This window comes from Candoia aspera, chromosome 14, assembly GCF_035149785.1.
Source record: "Candoia aspera isolate rCanAsp1 chromosome 14, rCanAsp1.hap2, whole genome shotgun sequence".
Lineage (NCBI taxonomy): Eukaryota > Metazoa > Chordata > Lepidosauria > Squamata > Boidae > Candoia > Candoia aspera.
Window position 1 is genome coordinate 4,592,700 of NC_086166.1, and position 19,835 is coordinate 4,612,534.

General features: G+C 47.6%; 1 protein-coding gene across 2 annotated transcripts in view; it reads right to left on the reverse strand.

Annotated features, from left to right (window-relative positions):
- Nucleotides 1-18,774, reverse strand: part of RNF216 (ring finger protein 216) — a 67,372-nt gene extending 48,598 nt beyond the window's left edge. Inside the window, exons 1-8 of one of the 2 annotated variants that reach the window (XM_063314593.1) lie at nucleotides 18,734-18,774; nucleotides 10,916-11,027; nucleotides 9,694-9,830; nucleotides 6,725-7,540; nucleotides 6,472-6,548; nucleotides 4,435-4,537; nucleotides 1,674-1,838; nucleotides 309-423 (exon numbers count right to left, since the gene is read on the reverse strand). In XM_063314593.1, coding sequence (XP_063170663.1) covers nucleotides 309-423; nucleotides 1,674-1,838; nucleotides 4,435-4,537; nucleotides 6,472-6,548; nucleotides 6,725-7,540; nucleotides 9,694-9,830; nucleotides 10,916-10,979 — 1,477 coding nt within the window. In that variant the 5' untranslated portion in view covers nucleotides 10,980-11,027; nucleotides 18,734-18,774. Of the gene's footprint in view, nucleotides 1-308; nucleotides 424-1,673; nucleotides 1,839-4,434; nucleotides 4,538-6,471; nucleotides 6,549-6,724; nucleotides 7,541-9,693; nucleotides 9,831-10,915; nucleotides 11,028-18,733 lie in introns of those variants that run through there. The other variant, XM_063314594.1, reaches the window with a different exon arrangement.
- Nucleotides 18,775-19,835: the final 1,061 nt, after the last annotated feature.

Consider the following 19,835-nt stretch of genomic DNA (forward strand, 5'->3'; position numbering starts at 1 on the left):
TTAGCATATTTAAAATCATTAAGGGCAGGTATAGCTTATCTACAGGAGACTCATTTAATTGAAGAGGACAAATCTCTATTAATGAAGGATTGGGTGGGACAGGTGTACGTCAGAGACACTTTGATGAAAGTAGACGGAGCCTACCTTAAGATCTCCCAGAAAATGCTTTCTTAAACATTCATGCTGAAACACTGAGGTAGGAGCACATCCCTCTGGGTTCAACTGTCTGGGCTTTTATATTTCGCCACCAGCAGTTTGACCCATCTCTGGAAGGTCACAAAGACTGTGCTCAAGCAGAAACTGCTTACCTTGCTCAAATTTGAAGTCTATGTAAGAATACTGATTCATTTCTTTCCTCCTTTTTCGCTTCCCACTGGTTTCAGGAGATAACTCTTGCCATTTTTTGATGGCATCAGAAAAGGCCTAAGGAAGAAGGAAAAAAAAAAAGGCAGTGAACCAAGATGTGAAGATGGAAGCACTAATGTAATTAAAGTTTCTCCAGCTATCTGTAATGGGGAGGATTAAGCCTGCACGCTACTCTCAAAGGCAGAGATAGGCAAAAGGAGGCCACGGGGCCTGTGTGCAGCCCCCAAATCCCAGGTGCAGCTGGGCCTTTGAAAGGTGGTTAACAAAGTGTCACTTTTACAGGGACAGAACAAAATTATTACCTAAACAACTGGAGAATAATCATATTGATTTTGTTTAACTTTAATGAATCATTGATGAAAGCAAATCAAATACAGAACTTCGTCCAGGTCTCACTCCTGCACTTTCTAGTGGCAAGGGCAGTCCTTCTCCCACAGAAAAGCAGGGCACCCCAGGCTTGAAGGCCCCACAGCCAACCCCCAAGCTAGTTTCAATCCCTCTGCAACAGGCCAGCACAAAGAGCCTTGTGCGCGCACCGGCGCGGAGCATCTGCCAATCAGGCTGGTGACTTATCCAGTCAAACAGACGTGGACTGAGAACAGTGCAGAATCTCACTGCAGCCAATCACATCTCAGTCGATCAAATCCCAATCAATGAGGCTGTCAGTGGCTTGATTCAGTCGCCTATGAATCAACCCAGCATTCTACCCTCGTCTAGTAACGTTACCTGCTTCAGGATCTTATCCAGATCTCGCTTTATGCTCTGAGATTCTGGGAGAACTGACTGCAGTCATAGATAGTATGAAGCAATGGAAAACTCAGAGGCAGAAGAAAGTTTCCACTTTCTTTTTAGAACGGCATTTGGTTGCTCTGCCGGGAATTGTTTTTAATACCGCCTGAGCCAAGCCTCTCTCAGAATGGTCAGCATGCAGCTGTCCTATAAGAAATAGATTAACGTTCTGTTCAGGTGGACTCTTTACACTTTTAATCATTAAGCTGCTCTCTGGATTTTGCTTACTGCCCTGCTCCTGGGCAGCGGTTTTTCTGCATTATTTCTTTCAGTTATCGCTAGTTGTCTAGGAACTGTTACGGACAGTGAAATGCTTTCCATAAATAGGAAGGAGATTGCCCGAATTATCCAGATGGTTTGGGTTGTCTTTTTCAGCTCCACAGACTTTTCTCTGTCAGAGGCCTTCAAACTCCGGGCTCCTAAGGGACTTCTCTCTGAGCCCTCTCTGCACATCTCCCTTTCAGACATAACGGGTGGATCCTCGGGGCGAAGGAGGGGGAGAAGCAAGAGGGAAAAACCTTTCGTGTGATTGCATAGTGTCCCTTGAGTTCATGGAGTGCCCACTTGATGTCTTGGCTGCTCAGCATTTTGAAGTCTGCCATGAGAAGGTCGGCGGCTTGAATGAAGCATCGCTGGTCAAGCGGATCGAGTTTGGAGAAGTCAAAATAGTCCACTTTAGGCACCTAAAAGAGGTGGAGGAGGAAAACAGAAAGGAAGTGTGTACAGGCTTGGCCGCCCTTGAGTTTTTAACGCATTTCTGAAGCTTGGTGTTCCCTGAGCTTGGTGGCTTTCCTGCAGATGCTTGGTTGCCAGGCAGGGTAACCTCATTAGTGCAGGGGCAAGTAGAGTTTGCTGGCTGCTGGTAAGGCTGGCAAGACAAGCTGCCTCATATATCCAGCCAGCAGCCTGCACTCTCCCTTGGACTCATGAGGTTACCTAAGCCTGGCAACGAACCATCTGCAGGAAAGCCACCAAGCTCAGAAAACACCAACTCAACTCAGCTTGGAGCTACGAATATTGTCCACTACTGCATTTCTGAAGTTTTAGCCCATCCCTCTCCGAAGGAGTTCCAAGTGGCACACACAACCCATCTCACCATTCTCAGTCTTTATTTTATTTTTTGTTTTTATCGGGATGCAAATTATGCCTGGACCATGGCCTGCAGTAAAGCAGCAAGGTCACTGTGAAGCATTTATAATGGATGGAGAGACCCACAGGATGGAAGTTTATACACAAAGCACACATGGGGGCCAGTGTTCAGGGGAAACAGCGAGAAATTCCTCCTTTCTCAGTTTTGGTAGCTAAATCCACAGAGGCTACCTAAATCCTACAGGGGCCACTGAGGAATCAGCAACAGCTGGGGACGACTAGGGTGTAACGGTTAAGCTCTTGAGCCTGAATACCTGGGGAAACAGGTTAAGTATCCGTCTCAACCTCTTTCGTGTGCTTTTTGGGTGAGTGGGCTACTGTTTATTTTGGGTGCTGGGGGTTATATGAGGTTTTCTGTCTTTTAATCTTCGTAGCTGCACAGAGACCCTTGTGTGAGATGAGCAGCTACATAAAGTTATTTTTATTTATTCATTTATTTAATTTCTATAGCTGCCCATCTCAACAAGGGACTCTGGGCAGCTTACAATCATAAAAACCATAAAACAGTTAAAATAATTAAAAACAATTAAAAGGACTACATTCATTCATTCATTTGGGGCCCAAGGCCCAGGCACGTAACGTCTTTGCAGCCTTACGGAAGGCCAACTGGGTCAGGGACACCCTGATCTCTGAAGGGAGAATAAATGATATAAATGAATAATAAATGCTGTGAAAATAAAATGGAAATCCCCCACCTGGACCACCTCTAGCTCTTAAAGCAATGGCAGGATAGAAATATATTTATTTTATTTCCTTCTCAGCAGTTCTGAGCCACTCCACTCCCAAAGGGTTCTGAGAGGCAAACAGTAAAACAACAACGAAATTAAAGCCAATGAAACTGAGTTCTGGAAGAATCTGGACAGACCAAAATGGGGAAAAAATTAGGTAACGCGTGATTGCTTTGGAATTCGCTACCACGAGATGTGTTGTAGCTACCAGCCTTGCCGGCTTCAAAAAGGGGCTGGACAAATTCATGGAAGTCCTGAGGATCAAGGAATTTCTTGATTCTGGACCAAGAAATCAACTCCACCAGAAGGTGAAAGCTATTTTTACTGAGATTGGCTGGAATAACCAAATCTTGCAAGTCTGATAGTGCCGGACCTCCTCCTCCTCCTCCTCCTCGTTCAGTGAATTAGGGAGGTGTCCACCTGAGTCACTTCTGAATGTTATCTGGTTGTTGTGGACTTAAAATAAGTTATAGCCCCTCTTCCCTAGGCAACAGTGTCTGCATACCTCTGTCGAGGTCATCTTCCTTCCTCTCTACAAGAGCCGAGAGCCAGCATGGGTAGTGGGGAAGGTATTTGGATTGGGACCAAGGAAACTCAGTTCAAGTCCACCCTTGGCCACCAAAGTTCATTGGATGGGCTTTGGGTCATTTGCTGTCTTGTGCAAAAAAACGGGAGAGGGAACACTATGGGCTCGTGGGGATCAACGGCTCTTAGCCTTGATGGCCATGGGACTGCCTCTGAAGGCCATCTGCTGGGAGACTCGTGGGCTTCCTGGTGCAGCTGGCTGGCCACTGTGAGAACAGACTGCTGGACCAGATGGGCCAGGAGTCCGACCAGCAGGGCACTGCTTAGGTTAACATGCACAGCACCTCCAGGTCCTGCGCAAAAAACAGGACACATATCGAACAGATAACTAAATAACGAACGCCGATGTGCCACGAGCTCAGATCTGAGGGGAACTTTCGGCCCTCCAACGTCGCCAAGCTGCAGCAACATCCAGCAGTTGCAGCCATTCAGTTGTGACCGAAACTGGGAGGGCGAGTTCCCTCTCCTGGCTCTCAAGACCCGTTCCAATTTAGCGGCTTCAGACACAGCAGACTCACTCCGACCAAGCCAGCTGGCCGGAGCAGAAGCTGGCTGGAAAGAGCAAGCAATTAATGACCCAGCCGGTCACCCGGTGGCTTCTTTGGGATGGTGGTTTGGGGCTGGGGAGAGGCTTTCAAAGCATTAAATTTAACAGAAGGAGAATTAACTAAAAATCACAGTAAAACCCCTACCTCTTGGTAGCATTCTCATGTCCTCCAAAGGAAAAAAAATCTGAACCTCTTAATGCAAAGCAAGCCGCAGGAATTGCAGGAATGTTTACTGTCTAAAGATGCATAAACCAAAATTTCACACTTGCCTTTGTCTCATCTTGGCTGGAAAGCAGGCTGCTATTTGGATTCAGAACCATACTGCGTTCCTTCTTTGGGTAATCTGGGTTTTCCAGAAGAAAATTACAAAGGCTGCAAAGCAAAAGCAGACATGAACCCTTGGAAAGAGCCGCCTTTGAAATAACCTTCCCCTCGCCCCTCAAAGATTTAAACAAAAACCAGCCTCGGTAAATGAACAAAGTTTTATTGCTCAGCAGCACGAATCAAAAACTGAGAGAGAAGCCCCCGGAGGGACGGAAAAGACAGACTACAGATCTGAGATCCAAGGGTTAAAGGAGGAAGAGAGGAAAGGGCTTCAAAGGGATGAGCAGACCAATCTGTGGAACAGGACGGCTAGAAGCACTTTTTGAGACGGGTCAAGGATCTGAGGCTCTTGCTCAAGGACAGGAAACTATCTTAAATCAGTAAGAATTCAGCCATTTCAGCTGGTTCTGCCGCAGATACCGCATCAAGCAGTGGACTTTGCCTCAACAGAACTGAATGTGAATTTGCAAATCGATTACAGGCAGTCCTCGCTTAACGACCATTCGTTTAGCGGCAGTTCAGACTTACAGCAGCACTGAAAAACCAACTTGCGGCCGGTCCACGCACTTACAACCGTCACTGCATCCCCACAGTCACATGATTGCCATTTACGACCTTCCCAGCTGGCTTCTGGCAAGCAAAATCAACGGGCAACAGCGTGATTCACTTTACTTAACGACCACCGCAAAAATGTCGTAAAATTGGGTTGGATTTGCTTAATGACCGCACTGCTTACCGATTGAAATTCGAAAGTCGTTAAGCAAGGACTACCTGTAGTGGTTCTTAAAGAAGCACGATCTTTTTAAATGATGCACCCAAGCTTCAAATTAGGTTCCTCTCAGAAGAGGTGTTTCTTTAAAGATGAGGAGAGGGTTTTGCCCACTAAGAAGAAAAACAGTCAACTTTGGAGTTGTATGGACTTGTTTTTTAAAATCCTCAGGGTATTTAGTCCCCCATTAAAACTACAAAGTGTATTTTGCCAACTGCAGCAAAAACCAGACATACCGTATGCGAACAGAACTCTATGAAATTACATCCTGGGATAAATTGTACCAGGTAATTTCCTTACAGCACAGACAAAAGCTCTAAAATCTTTACATTTTGCATAAAGCACCTTCACAAAATTATTCAACAAAAGCCCTACCCCAAGGGCTATTTGCCCCCTTAATGAAGACTTACACATTCTAAGTGTGTGCGTGTGCGTGAAGGCAGAAAGAAGCCTATGGGGAATTTTCAGCAGAAAAAGAGAGAGGATTAAACCACAGCTGCTTCCCTCTCAGATCTGCTGCCTCATCTAATTTAGCCTTCTGCAGCTAAGAGGCAAAAGCAACCTAGAGTAGAAAGGGAGGCTGAATATCAGAACTGGTTTTATTTACTCAGGCAAAAAGACACCCAAATAAGGATAGGGTTAACGAGCGGACATGTAAATTGGCACCGCTTTGCACACTGTGGCCGGCAGAAAACCTCTAGGAAGCCCAAAATGTTTACTGGGCACAAAACTGAACGCAGACCAGAGATTGTGTGTCAACTGTTAGTCCTACTTGTGAGAGCAGAAGCAACAGCAGAAAAAGGAACCACACACCAGAAACCCTTAACACAGTTTAGATCAGTATCTCTCAACCTCGGCAACTTTAAGACCTGTGGACTTCAACTCCCAGAATTCCCCAGCCACTGAGGCTGGCTGGGGAATTTTGGGAGTTGAAGTCCACAGGTCTTAAAGTTGCCGAGGTTGAGAAACACTGGTTTAGATGCTCTGTAACACCCAGACACGTGGCGGTGGTTGAGGGCAGAGGGATTGGGGTGCAGGTCCAGCAGTCTAAAACAAAGAAGGTAACTCTGGTTAAAGCAAGAGGGCGAAAACATGAAGTCAGAATCAGCTTGGTTACAAGGAGGGGCCGCTTGCAAAGAGCCTGTGAGTTCCGTCCCAGGTTTAACGGCCATTAACCGCTTTAGGATTGTGCCGCAAAGCTTTCTGTACTTACATGTTCAAGTCACAGCAATTTTTGCTCCGTATTAGTTCCTCAATGTACTCTCTCGTGGCATCTGGAAACCTGGCTTCCTAGAAAAGGAGGAAGGGGGGTAATTCTTCTGACAGACAAGCCATCCAAGGAATCACTAGCTTCTCGCCCCTCCGTTATCCAAAACACGGTTTTCTCAGAGCGTTCGTCGGACTGCCCGAATCCCGAATCCGCTTCTAGCAAGGACTCAGCTCCGGCGATCTCAAGCAACACTTACCGTTTCTCGGATGAGCAGCGCAACGAGGTCCTTGTCCAGCAGAGTCGCGCTCTGCTTGGGAAGCTCACCGGAGCTGGCGTCCAGTGACCCTTGGACTGGAAACGCCGGACCCGCCTGCTCGTTTACTGCGGCCTGCTGGCCTCCGTTTTCCTCAGAGGGGTGAGCTAGTTGCGGGGAAGCAGGGCCTGGAATTCCATCCTGCGGAGGCTCAGGCCTGGGAAAAGCCGGCCCCGGAATCTCCCCTTGATATACCCTTGGCAGTGGCCCCAGTTCTATTTCCAGCTGGGCCGGCTGAGAAGCGAGAAGATTGACCACAGTCCGCGCCTCCTTCTCCACGGGCTGGAAGTACGGGTGATCCAGCCGCGCGTTCTCCTCGATGCAATGGAAAATCCCTCCGAGGTTGGGCATGAGCCGTGGCTGAAGTGTCCGATCTCTCTCCTCGTGGTCTTCCCGATCGGTCACCAAGACCACTTCCTCCAAATTGATGACCTCCTCCGCAGCCTCCCTCTTCTGAACCACGCTGGGCCCGGCCTCTGGCCCGGCCCCACTGATCTCCCTCGTTTCCACAGGCTCCGGCGAATCGGGTAGCTCCAAGACCTCATTCTTGCTTCCGTGTCGGCTCAGTCCCATGCTCCCGGCCTTCAGACAGTTCCGGCGGGTCCCAGGCAGCCTTGGAGAAGATGGGGGCTTGGTCTTCTGGTCTTCACGGGACAGGGCCACGTCGCTGTTGGATCCTCCTTCCCCTGACGCGTTAACGCCTTGCCAGGGAGCGGCCGGCTTGATCACGTTGGGCCGCAGAAACTTCTTGGTTGCTGTCTTTACAAGGAGGCAGACAGGAGTTAGATTCACCATTCCTTTGGAAGCAGGTTCTAGGTCTGTCTAAAATGCCTCTGCCCAGACAACAGCTGGCCTTTAAGTTGCCTTTGGGTGATAGAAGGAAATACATTCTAGAAATGAGAAACCGGAGTTCAAATTCCGGTGAACAAAATCTCTCTGAGGGTCTTGGAGAGTTTCCCTATCTCATCCTAGCCTTTCTCGTATTGGTTAGAAAGAGGATTACTTGTGGGAACATACCATCCATGCTGTTCTATATATATAGGTAGGAGAGGTAGGTAGGTGGGGGCACTTGGGGCTGTGACTCCCAAGCTGGGAGAGTGGCTCCAGCAGGTCCCAGGAGCAACCTCAGAGCTCCCTGTCCAGAAGACCGCAGAGCCAGGAACGGCTGAGGTCCTGCGCAGAACCCTCAAACTCCCAGGCCTCTGGTAGAGGACCCCAGGTTGAGGAAGGCGCATACCACCCATAGGGGTGAGAAGGGAATTTGTTTTTATGTATGTATGTATATATTTATTTAATCTTTAACCCCAAAAAGAAAGTTAGAAAAGTAAGGAGGTTTTTGCTACCTAGATACTGTGTATTCTAACTTCCTGTGGAACAAAACAAAGCAAAAAACGCCCCCAGGAGACAGAAAGGGTGCAACATTGCTTGCTGCAGGCCCTTTCAAATTATAACTTTGACCTTGTGGTCAAACAGCTCTACTTGTCAATATGTGCTGAAATATATCAGAGGAAAGAATAAAAACAACTGAAATTGCTTCTGGGATATATGTAATGAATAGGTCACAATATATTGCTTTTAGGTAATAAACCCCCCACCTCTCATCAGCTTGAAGAAATTTAAGCAGCTGGAAACAGCAATCTGATATTTAAGGAATGCAAGGGGGAAATTGTGAGTTTTAAGCCTTGGGACATTCATCAAAGCCCTGCACCTGGTTTACACACAAGACAATTTGGTTTGGGTTAGTGCAAAGTGTGACCCCAGCCAACTGCAGCTTATGCAACAAACTGTGGTTTAATAATTATGGCTTAGCCACAAGTATTAGTCGATGAACCCAGCCTTAGCTGCTGTCCATTAGAAAGCATACTAAAACCAGTATGGGAAGGCCCTTTGGCCAATGGCATTCAGGAGTTACGACATTCATTGTTCAAAAAACGCTCAGCTCTATCGCCAAACTGCAATAGGAATTAACAGGACTTTTTTCTGTTTCTCTATTTGGTTTCTACACAGCTGAAAAGTTACTTAGAAAATACCACGGAGAAGCTCGTGATTCTTTTTTCTTGTGTTTTACGAAGCCCGTAAAGCTTAGTTACGCAGATATATGGAACACCAGCAAAAGATGTTTCGGAAAGCAGAGAACCAGAATTGAGTTGCCAATGGTTCATCGGGGAGCTCACAGTGGCTTTCTGCATTTTTATAGTATCAATACAACAGGTATGCCACAACAAAACAACTGCTGGAACAGATGGCAATAATTTCAAACAAATGTTGCAATAGGTGTTCAATAGGCGATGATAACAATAAGTTCCCTGGTCAGCTTTCACCACACTTATAGGACAAGAAAAAAATCTATTTAAAAAGTAAAAAAATACCAGTATTTAGTGGGGATTCTCCCTGTGTGAATACATCTACATAAAACAAAAACCAGACAGCGAGCGCTGCATTACAGGTAGTCCTCACTTAAGGGCCACAATTGAGACCAGCATTTCAGTTGCTAAGCGAATTGGTCATTAAGTGAATCCAACCCAATTTTACCTTTTGCGGTGGTCATTAAGCGAATCACCAATCGTCAAGCAAACCACATGGTCATTAAGCGAATCACGTGGTTCCCCATGGATTTTGCTTGCCAGAAGCTGTCCAAGAAGGTAGAAAATGGTGATCACGTGACCAAGAGATGCTGCGACAGTCATAAATGCAAACCGATTGCCAAGCGCCCAAATTGCGATCATGTGACTGCCAGGGTGCTGCAACAGTCATAAGTGTGAGGACCAGTCGCAAATCGTTTTTTTCCAGCAGGGTCGTAAATCTGAACCATCATTAAACCAATGGTCATTAAGTGAGGACTACCTGTATCACATTATTGCTGGCTATTAAAGGCTGATCATCATAGTTATGTCATACAGGGGAGGAGTTACCTCCATCAAGATGACGACATCATCATCTTCCTCATCTTCCCACTGCCGGCGAACAGGTGTGTCCAACATCACAGGCAGCTCTTCATCTGAGGAGTCTGATATCGTGATGAGTCCCTCGTTTCGGTGGTTAATCCTATCTGAAGGAAGGACAGGCTTATCAACCAGCTGAAGGTTTACAGCGGCCCATAAATATTTATACGTCAGTCCTTATGACTCCAGCCTGAAATACATTGCCTGAGTTTGCGTTGTAATAAGGCACGAGAGAAATTCAAGGGCATGGATTCCACAGTCGTTCCCCACGAGCCCCATCTTAACCTTTTCAGACAAAGGCAAGCAGCGCACACGTGCGCTTGCTCAGTGCCAAGAACATGACGCCCCCTCAACTGAACTAAAGGGTCACTGGAGGATACCTGGCAGAAGACCATTTAGACTTATGGAAACGGAACACAAGCTTTAATCCAAAATGGGAAAAAGCCGTACGGTATATCTCAAATCACAAAAGAAAGAGCGTTTCAGAGAAATGGGGTCCCTTCGTCACAATGGCTTATCGCCTGTCCAAAAATTCAGCAAAATGCTAGAAATGAGCAGCAGTTCCAGCCGGGGAGGGTGTGAGCATAAGAATAACGTAGCGTGAGACCTAGGAGAGGGTTTACAGAAATAAATCCCTTGGGCAACTAGAAACTGCAAACTGCATCACGAATGTTGGCTTGCAAAATGGTACCAATTCTCTGTAAATACCTGGGGTGTCCACGTTTTCTGACCTGTTGTGCTCAGAAACTTCAAAACTACAGATATGTTAAAATTAATCTGGACCAGCCTTTCTCAACCGTTTGACCCTGGAGGAACCCTTGAAATATTTTTCAGGCCTCAGGAAGGAACCCCTGCGTATTCAGGCTCAAATACAAAATTATTCTATTCGTTTCATGGGTAGGCCTGTCTATGTGCATTCACAGTGCTCTTAACCTAAAAATAAAGAATGAAACTTACCTCTTTATTGTAATGTTTCCCAAATCTGAAATAATTTTTTAAGTTAATCGTGATTTCCCAGGGAACCCCTACTGACTTCTCACAGAACCCGAGGGTGCCACGGAGCCCTGGTGGAGAAACCCTGGCCTGATGCCTCTCAAGAGCATCACACCTACTGCAAAAACCAGCTTGGGTGGATGGCATCCTCCAATGTTTCTGCCCACCTTTCATGAAGGGCTGGGAAACAGTCACTTACCTTTCCCTCGATGACTCCGGAAACTATTCAAGTCAATTACTTCTTTTCCACCTCCTTCTTCCATGTTAGAGGGTTATGCACCTGAGCATGGCATTCACTTCTTCAAGACCCCCTGGAAGAGCAGAATGACAGTATGAACCCACAGCAGAGAACACTGCACCGTTTGCTTTCCATGAGTTTGTTACTGCAGTACCAGTAGCGGAGCGAGATTTTGCACTAAATTGTTCGGGATCCTAGTGTTAGTTAAGAGCTAGGATCTGCACAGGAAAATCCAGCTTGTTGCTCAAATATTCATCAATCCCACCTGCAACCACTAATCCACTCCCAAGTAGGATTTCTCTTTACCTGAAATGTCTCCAGGCTAACAATCAATGTGGAATTGGACTGCTTTGTGGGGGAGAACACCGCTGTGCACTTACTGGGAATCAAATTATCTTGGACACGTGAGAAGTAAATTCCAAGGAACTGTGTGGGTTAGGGGACCTCACTTTTTCAGAAAATAAAAAACAAAGGTCTAGTCATGGTTCTAACACACACACACACACACACACACACACACACAGAGCAAGCCTCGTTTATAGCAATAACTGTTTTCAGTGAGGTTCATGCCCCTGGTTTTGCAAGCCTAAATTGGCTTCAACGTTCTACCTTAACTCCCTCCTCTTGGTCACAGCTGCTAATGATCCCATACAGGTTAAGACTTTACAGGTAGTCCTCACTTAATGACCATTCGTTTAGCGAAGGTTCAGACTTAAAACAGTGCTGGGGAAAACCAATTTACGACCAGTCCTCACACTTACGACCATCACAGTGTCCCCATGGGCACGTGATCACAATTTGGGTGCCTGGCAACCAGTTCGTATTTATGACGGTCACAGCATCCCGTGGTCACGTGATCGCCATTTTCGACCTTCCTGGCCAGCTTCTGGCAAGCAAAATCAATGGGGAACCGCGTGGTTTGCTTAACGGCCACAGCGATTTGCTTACTGACAGCCGCAAAAAAGGTAAAATTGGGTAGGATTCTCTTAATGACTGCTTTGCTTAGCAACTGAGATTCTGGTCTCAATTGTGGCTGTTAAGTAAAGACTACCTGTATGCTACTATTTCTTTTTTCTTTTGGGTCTTCTTTCACGGATGCGTCTGTGCCTGTGAACGTGTGGGTGTGTATGGATGAGAAGAGCAGGGAAGAAGTAATGTGAAAACACGGAGGGCTATAACTGAAATATGACATATGGATCTGAATAGAGGCAGTGTGACTGCACAATACAAGACTTGCTTAGAAACACTCAATGCTTTTCCAACGCTGCCAACACCCTCCAGCGAGCCTTTATTCAGAACTGTTCCATTATACCAGCCCATCATCAGATTCAAGGCATGCTGGCCTTAATTTTAACAGATCAGCACAGGTTTGCGTGTAAATAAAACTCTTCTAAAGCAGACGACAGAGATTCAGGCACACGTGGGCCACCAAGCACAACATCTGGAAGACACGTCCACCCGCATCACCCCTGGGGAGGAAAGGAGGTCGCTAAGTTGGCATCAAGATTTCTTTTTATTTATTTCCTGTCCTGGAACGCAGGAAAAGTGAACTTCTAAGGAAAATCTGTGGATTCGCCCGGCTACATTTTCAATCATAAAACATTTCATCCATCAGCCTAATTAGCTAGTTTTGACAGCCCCGCTATTCAGTCCCCTTGGTCGACGCAGTTCTGATTTCTGGGCTAGGATTTTCACACTGGGCACAAAACTGCAAACCTCCGTTTTCTGGCCTAAGCAAGTGCTTCTTGCCTCAGGCTGCCAGCTGCACACCAAAAAACCAACAATTGAATCAGGCTGGACTTTACCACTGAAGCAAGCTCTTCTGTCAAAGGAAAAACATCTGCCCCACTTTAGTCATAAAAAACACGCTTCCTAGGAATAACCGTAAGAACCTCTAAGTTAATTAACTCTCCTTCTTGAGAACTGAAATCAAATGTTCTCCAGCCTACCAGGGAAGAAACTCTGGCACAATGTTTTTAAACAGAGTATTGGGGCGCATTTAGCAATTTGAGATACAGGGGTGGCTAGGCTCCCCAAAATCTAACTAGCAGGGAACCTGCATACTGAAAACGGCCACTGGTTATATACCGTATCTTGATGGACAGGAAAAACTCAGGAGTCTCAAAAAGACGAGATACTGGTGACAAGAAGTAGATCCTAAATTTGTATGTCGTGGAGAAATAATTTAGACTTATCCAAAAAGAACAGGCTCAACCGGATGACAGAATGGATTAGGACAGGATCGGCCAGTCGGCTCACCAGAAAGATGGCAAGGCAGTTTTTAAACTCTGCCTAGTGAAAAGCCAACAGGAGTAGGGACCTCCCAGTTTAGATTAAATCATGCCTAAGAGATGAAGAAGGAAGCTTTCCATTGCCAAAAACGGGCAGGGGTCGGGAAAGGGGGAATGAACACCATAGAGACATGTGCAGATGATCGTAAGAACCTTTTTTTCCCTATTAGTGCTAGATGTTCCCAAGGCAACAGAGTGGCTTTGCTTTAGAAGCAGATACACTGGACATTAAAGAAAGCTGGTGGAAAGCGCAGAATCAGTAAGAAATTGTCATTTCTGGATCAAGAAAAGACTAGGAAAGTTACCCTAGAAATGCTATCACTCTACCAGAAGAGCCTGGGCCAAATCAAAACTCAAAAGGGGAAGAAGCTTTTACAAATTTCAGGAGGGTAACACACTGAAGCCCCCCAAATAATTTTAACTGGGGTCCTGCTGTTCCTGAGATGGACTGAACTCATATAAAAGCCGGAAAGAACAGGCTGGCAGACAAAATGCCAAAACGAACCATCCAGTAAACTTTAATAAAAAATAAAAGAAGTGCTAAGAAGATATTAAGGGGCCATCAATCTGATCCATGTAGAGAGCACTGTGAAAGGTGAAAGGTCCCCTGTGCAAGCACCGAGTCATGTCTGACCCTTTGGGGGGACGCCACTTTTGCGACGTTTTCTTGGCAGACTGTAGAGCGGGGTGGCGTGCCATTGCCTTCCCCAGTCGTCCCCTTCCCCAGCAAGCTGGGTGCTCCTTTCACGGACCTTGGAAGGACGGAAGGCTGAATCGACCTGAGCCAGCTGCCCGAGAGAGAATCTGGCTTCCGCTGGGATCGAACTCGGGTCGTGGGGGGAGTTTCGGATGCAATGCTGCCACCTATAGCTCTGCGCCACACGAGGCTCTACAATAGCACTAATAGGGGGGGGAAAAAAGCTTACACACGATCATCTCCATATGTCTCTGTGGCATTCATCCTCCCTTTCCCGATCCCTGCCCATTTTGGCAACCAAAAGAGTTTCTTCATCATCTCTTAGGCATGGTTTACCCTAAACTGGAAGGTCCCTACTCCTGTTGGCTTTGGCTTAGTGGTTAAGGCACTGGGCTAGAAACCGGGAGACCGTGAGTTCTAGTCCTGCCTTGGGCATGAAGCCAGCTGAGGGACCCTGGGCCAGTCCCTCTCTCTCTGCCCTAGGAAGGAGGCCATGGCAAACCACTTCTGAAAAACTTGCCAAGAAAACTGCAGGGACTTGTCCAGTCAGTCTCTGAGAATCAGATATGATTGAACAGATTTTTTAAAAATCCAGTTTAGTACAGCCAGAGAAGGATTTGTGCTGCAAACACTTGTTCTGATACAAAGGAGACCCACAACAGACATTTCTCAATTAATGTCAAAGGGAGGCTCAGAGACCTGTTGCCCTTTACCCATACCTGGTTTTCAAGATAATGATCAGTCCCTTGTTGAGTCTAGAACTGGATCATCACAACAACCCTATTCGTTTGCCTTAAATACTTTTCCAAAATAAGGACAGGCAGATTTAAAAAGGCATGAAAACAATTGATAGCTGTCAGGTTCCCTTTGCTCGTCTGCCATAAAGCACTGCAAACACGTGTCAGCTTTGCAGCTTCGCAAACAGACAAAATGCTTCAGCACATTCCTTCTTGACCAAGGCCAAGAACTGCTGATAAGACACTTGGAAGGGCTCTAAATCACTTTAATGAACTAACGAGCTGGGAGGGGGGAATTCAGGAGAAAGAGCTTGTTTGTAAGACAGGGAGGAGGGATGAGATCAGAGGGAATTAATCACTTTGAATGTTTTGGCGCCAAAACTTTAGTCAGAACTTTGCAGCTGTCCTGTGTTAATCAGATTTTAATAAAAAATTATTTAAGCTTCCTAATGGACTGCCTTGAGAATTTCTAAGGTTAAGATCCTGGTACTGGGACCGTCACAATAGCAGGCTGTCTGGCAAAGTTCACGTTACTCCTAAAACTCCAATAGCTGGTGCCAAAGTTTCCAGCTGGAAGGAACATTCAGTGAGGTGCTGAAAACCACCTTCCCAGAGATCGCACCTCTTTTGCAATAGATTATTCTGAATGCAAAATCCTCCACAGCTCTTGCAAGAAGAGAAAGGAATTAGAACAGGCCCGTGCAACAAACTCCTTCTGAAAGGCTGCACCTCACCAGGAAGAGAAAGATCAATATGGAACAGTTCAAGAGTCTCTTCCTTATAACAGCTCAAAACTTCTTCCAGAATTTTGAATCTAAGGATGGGTTTTGCAGCCAAACCCATCCTTAGAAATCTGAAGCAGCAATTCGTTTCTTCTGGTGGCACGGAGGAAAAAAATAAACTCCGGCATATTCAGGTCAACCAGAAGGAAAAGGTCCAACGAGAAACAACCTCAGCTTACATATTCAGGAAAAAAACATGCCCTATCCATTACATAGACAAACCAATTCAGACGCCAAGCAAGAGTTTTAGTGTTTCAAACCAGATCAAGCGTGGCACTGGGGAGACCCAGGTTCAAATCTATACTGAGCCATGGAAACTCTCTGGGTGACTGAGTCACTCCCTCTCTCTTAGCCCAACGTACCTCACAGCTTGCTGATGTGGGGAAAAAAATGGAGGAGGAAGCATTATGTACACTGCTTTGAGTTCCTGCAGGAAAAGCAGGACAGAAATCTAACACACACATACATGAAAGAGCACCATGCACGTAAAAAAACGGCATGCCAGAGAAACAAGTCGATTGAACACATTTTCCTGCTAGACAAGATTTCTACACGCAATGATTACTTTATGGTGGAGGCACATTCAAATACACCACGCGCAATGATACAATGGAAAGGTTCATTGCTTTAAAAACATTGCACTCTGATTTTCCATTTAACTGATAGTATTTGAAAATTCCATTAACTTTCCTATGTTCTATTCTAGTGTTTCTCAACCTTGGCAGCTAAGATGCGTGGACTTCAACTCCCAGAATTCCCCAGCCAGCCATCTGGCTGGGGAATTCTGGAAGTTGAAGTCCGTGCATCTTAAAGTTGCCAAGGTTGAAAAACACTGCTCTATTCCATCTCCAAAATATTAACCTTCAGTATGGAACACTGCTCCATGGTATATTCTGGGAAAAATGTACAGTACTAACTAGAACAATTAATAGCAACCACTTACAAACGTCAAGTTCAAAGCTGCATCTGAGGTCTGTAGGGCTTATTTCTCACCCCAACCCCCCCCCCCAATACTTACTTGCAGCTTACTCGCAAGGCTAAGGAAGAAAACCAATCTTCTCTACCAAATCCAAAAGCTACAAGGCTGTGACTAGAAGACGCCTACAATACCATATCAGTAAGTTCACTTCATCAAGGTTACCCCCCGCAGCAGGTAGCAGAAGATGTCAGAATCTGCCTTGCCTCGTTCCCCAAATTCCACAACCTTATCTTCCTCCCCCATCCCAAATAAAAGTTCAGATGGCAAGGCTGCCTTTATTTTTACTGCATACAAACCAGCCTTGTTGGTAAATGGACTTTGTCCCTGCAACCAGTAATAACCGAGGAAGCTTATCCTTGTAATCACAATGAACCAAGGAGAAGCAGAGATATCTTAAGAAGGGGGGAGGGAGAGAAAAAGGAGGTGGGGAGAGAAAACAGAGAAGGCAAATTAGCAAAAGGAAGAATAGTGGGAGAACAGGTGGAAGACGGAACTTACAGGGAGAGTTTAAAGGGCCAGTCCATAAATGGAAAAGGGGAATGTGGGTGGAGGAGGAGTAGCAGATGTGTGGGCAAAAGGCAAGTCTTCGAGGAGGGCAAAGAATATAAGAAGCATGGGTTTGTTTGAGTCATTCGATTTATAAGCCCCCTTTCTATTCAAATTGGCAAACCATAGTTAACACACCGAATCCCAAAAGGTAACAGGCAAATTAATGCAAATGTTAACTAAGAATTAAAACCTGGTGAAAGGGACACTTCTCTGGAGATTTCCAAAATCCAGAGCAGGGTCCAAACCCCGCTCCAAGAGAATGGAGGGATGCAGAAGGCTTGTGAAGAGTTTTGGCCTGCAGACCTGAAGGGCTGAACAGCAGTCCTGAAAGACTGTCCGGCCCCAGGCCATGTAGAGTTTTAAAAGTTAGCAATGTTGTCTTAAATGGTGAGGGGTAAGCCATGAACCAGGAACTCAGACCTCTGAGTACAGACATTTCTCCCAGGAACTGGGAGTAAATTATAGCAGCTGTAAAGCCGGGAGCACATTCCAATGTACATAATGGGGCTTATTTCCAAATAATGCCAGTACCAATTTGTACAGCAAAAAAAGTTAAGCAAGAAAAAAAGGTCTGCTAACAAACGCTGGAGGGGAAAGAGTTAGAGATGGTCAGGATGCCTAGAACCTAGGAAGTTAGTTTATACCATGCCAGACCTCACCTAAGGCCCAGAAAGGAAGCCTGTCTTAGCCCAGTGTGAAAGTTTAAGGATCTGAATCTGAGATTCAGTTGCTTACAAAACAGGTGCTGGGCCATTCCTTGGCCCCCCTCGAATGCTGCAGGATGGGACCGTGGAGACACAGAAATAAAATGCCATGAAGTGGGAGAGAGAGACTGGCGGACAGCATAAAGAGGAGGCTGAAAGGGCGAGGTGTTGTTGAAAATAAAGCAGGGCCTGTCGCCAGCAGGAATTAAGGGGGGGAAAAAGCCAAACTGGAGAAATTTGCAGAGTGGAAGAGAAAGTGAAATAAAAAGGGGATGAGATTAGCTGGGGAGGGAACAGAGCTTCCTTCCTTCTGGAAGAGAGAAAACAAGCCAAAGGAGCATGGGGGGGTGGGGGGTGGAGATAAATACAGCAGGGGGGAATGAAATGCAGGGGGCAAAGGGGGGAGCCCCATCGTCTACATTAGAGGGGGACAGCCAAAGGGTGGAAAGAGCAACCTTTCTCGGGAAGGGGACTGCACATGGGGGGGGGGAGAGCAAAACCTCTCTTAGGAAAAGCGGGGGGGGGGAGGAGAAGGAGGAGGGGAAAGAGAGAAGCGCACCCCGGGCTGTCAAGTCTGGAAAGTAGGGGAGGGGGAGGCGGAGAGGGCAGGGGGTGGTTGTCAGGAGGTGGAGGGGGGTAAAAAGTCCTGGGGGGAAGGGGAAGACGAAGACCCCCCCAGGGAAGGAAGGAAGGGGAGAGGAGGGGGAGGGGGAAGAGCCCCCCAGGAAAGGGAGGGGAGGAGGAAGCGGAAGACCCCCAGGAAAGGAAGGGCCCTCTCCCTTCCGGCCTGCCCCCCTCCCTCACTCACCGCCAGGGCGGGCAGGCGGCCTGCCCGCTGCCCCACTCCCTCGCTGGCTGGCTGCCCCGTCCGGGCCCGGCTGGCCTGCGCTGCCCCTCGCGCTCCGGCCCGACCCCCGCGCGGCTCCGGCGCTTCCGGCTTCCTCCCTCCCCGCCGTCCCTCCTCCTCCTCCTCCTCCTCGCGGCCGGCGCCGCCCCCTCCTGCGCCCGCCCGCCCCGCGCGTCATGCAGCGCCGACCCACCGCCCGCCGGCAGGGCCAGGCGCCCTCCGGCCCGCGCGCCCACGTGACCGCCGGGGGGGCGGGGAGCAGCAGGCCGGCGCACGCGGCGCCCTGGGCCATAGAGGGCGGGGAGGGAGAGGCGCCCCGCCTCACCATAGAGCCCGGCCCTCACGTGACCGCCGTGGAGCACGTGGGGAGCCTGGAGGCCGGCCGGCCTGCTTGCCTGCCTGCCTGCCTGCCGGGGGTCGGCCGGCGAGCTGGGCTTGGGGAGGTCGCCTGGGGCGGCCGGGCTAGGCCCTCCACTGCACAGGAAGTCTAAAGCCACGTTTAGGGAGGTGGGCAAGGGCGAGAGAGGCTTGGAAGTCTGGTGGCGCTGGACCCCCTCCCCTTCTTATACTGCCCTGCGCTGTCTCTCAACCTCGGCCCCTTTAAGGTGGGTGGACTTCAATTCCCAGAATTCCCCAGCCAGCCCAGGGAATCAGAAGCTGCCTGAGTCGCTTCTGAACATTATCTAGACCAGTGTTTCTCAACCTCAGCTGCTTTAAGATGTATGGACTTCAACTCCCAGAATTCCCCAGGCAGCCATGGGGAATTCTGGGAGTTGAAGTCCATACATCTTAAAGCAGCTGAGGTTGAGAAACACCGGTCCAGACACTCTGGATTGCCTGGGTGGTGGTGGTTTGGTTATATTTTTATCACACGTTTTATTTATAGATATAGATATGTGTGTGTGAGAGAGAGTGTGAGTGAACTCAAGGCAGTGAACATACCTAATACTCCTTCCTCCTCCTGTTTTCCCCACCACCACAACCCTGTGAGGTGGGGTGGGCTGAGAGAGAGGGACTGGCCCAGAGTCACCCAGCCGGCTTTCAGGCCTAAGGTGGGACTTGAACTCACCGTCTCCCGGTTTCTAGGCCAGCGCCTTCATCATAACACCATATTGTCTCTGCATAGGATTCCTGCATATCTCCGTCAAGGTCACCTTCCTCATTTTCTACAGCAGGAGAGTGGAACCTGGTCAACCATGACTGCCCTGGGAAAACAGCTAAGCAGGGGTGGATGGGAGACAACTGGGAAACACCACAGCTGACTGGGAAGTCATCAGACAAATCACAGTGACAGG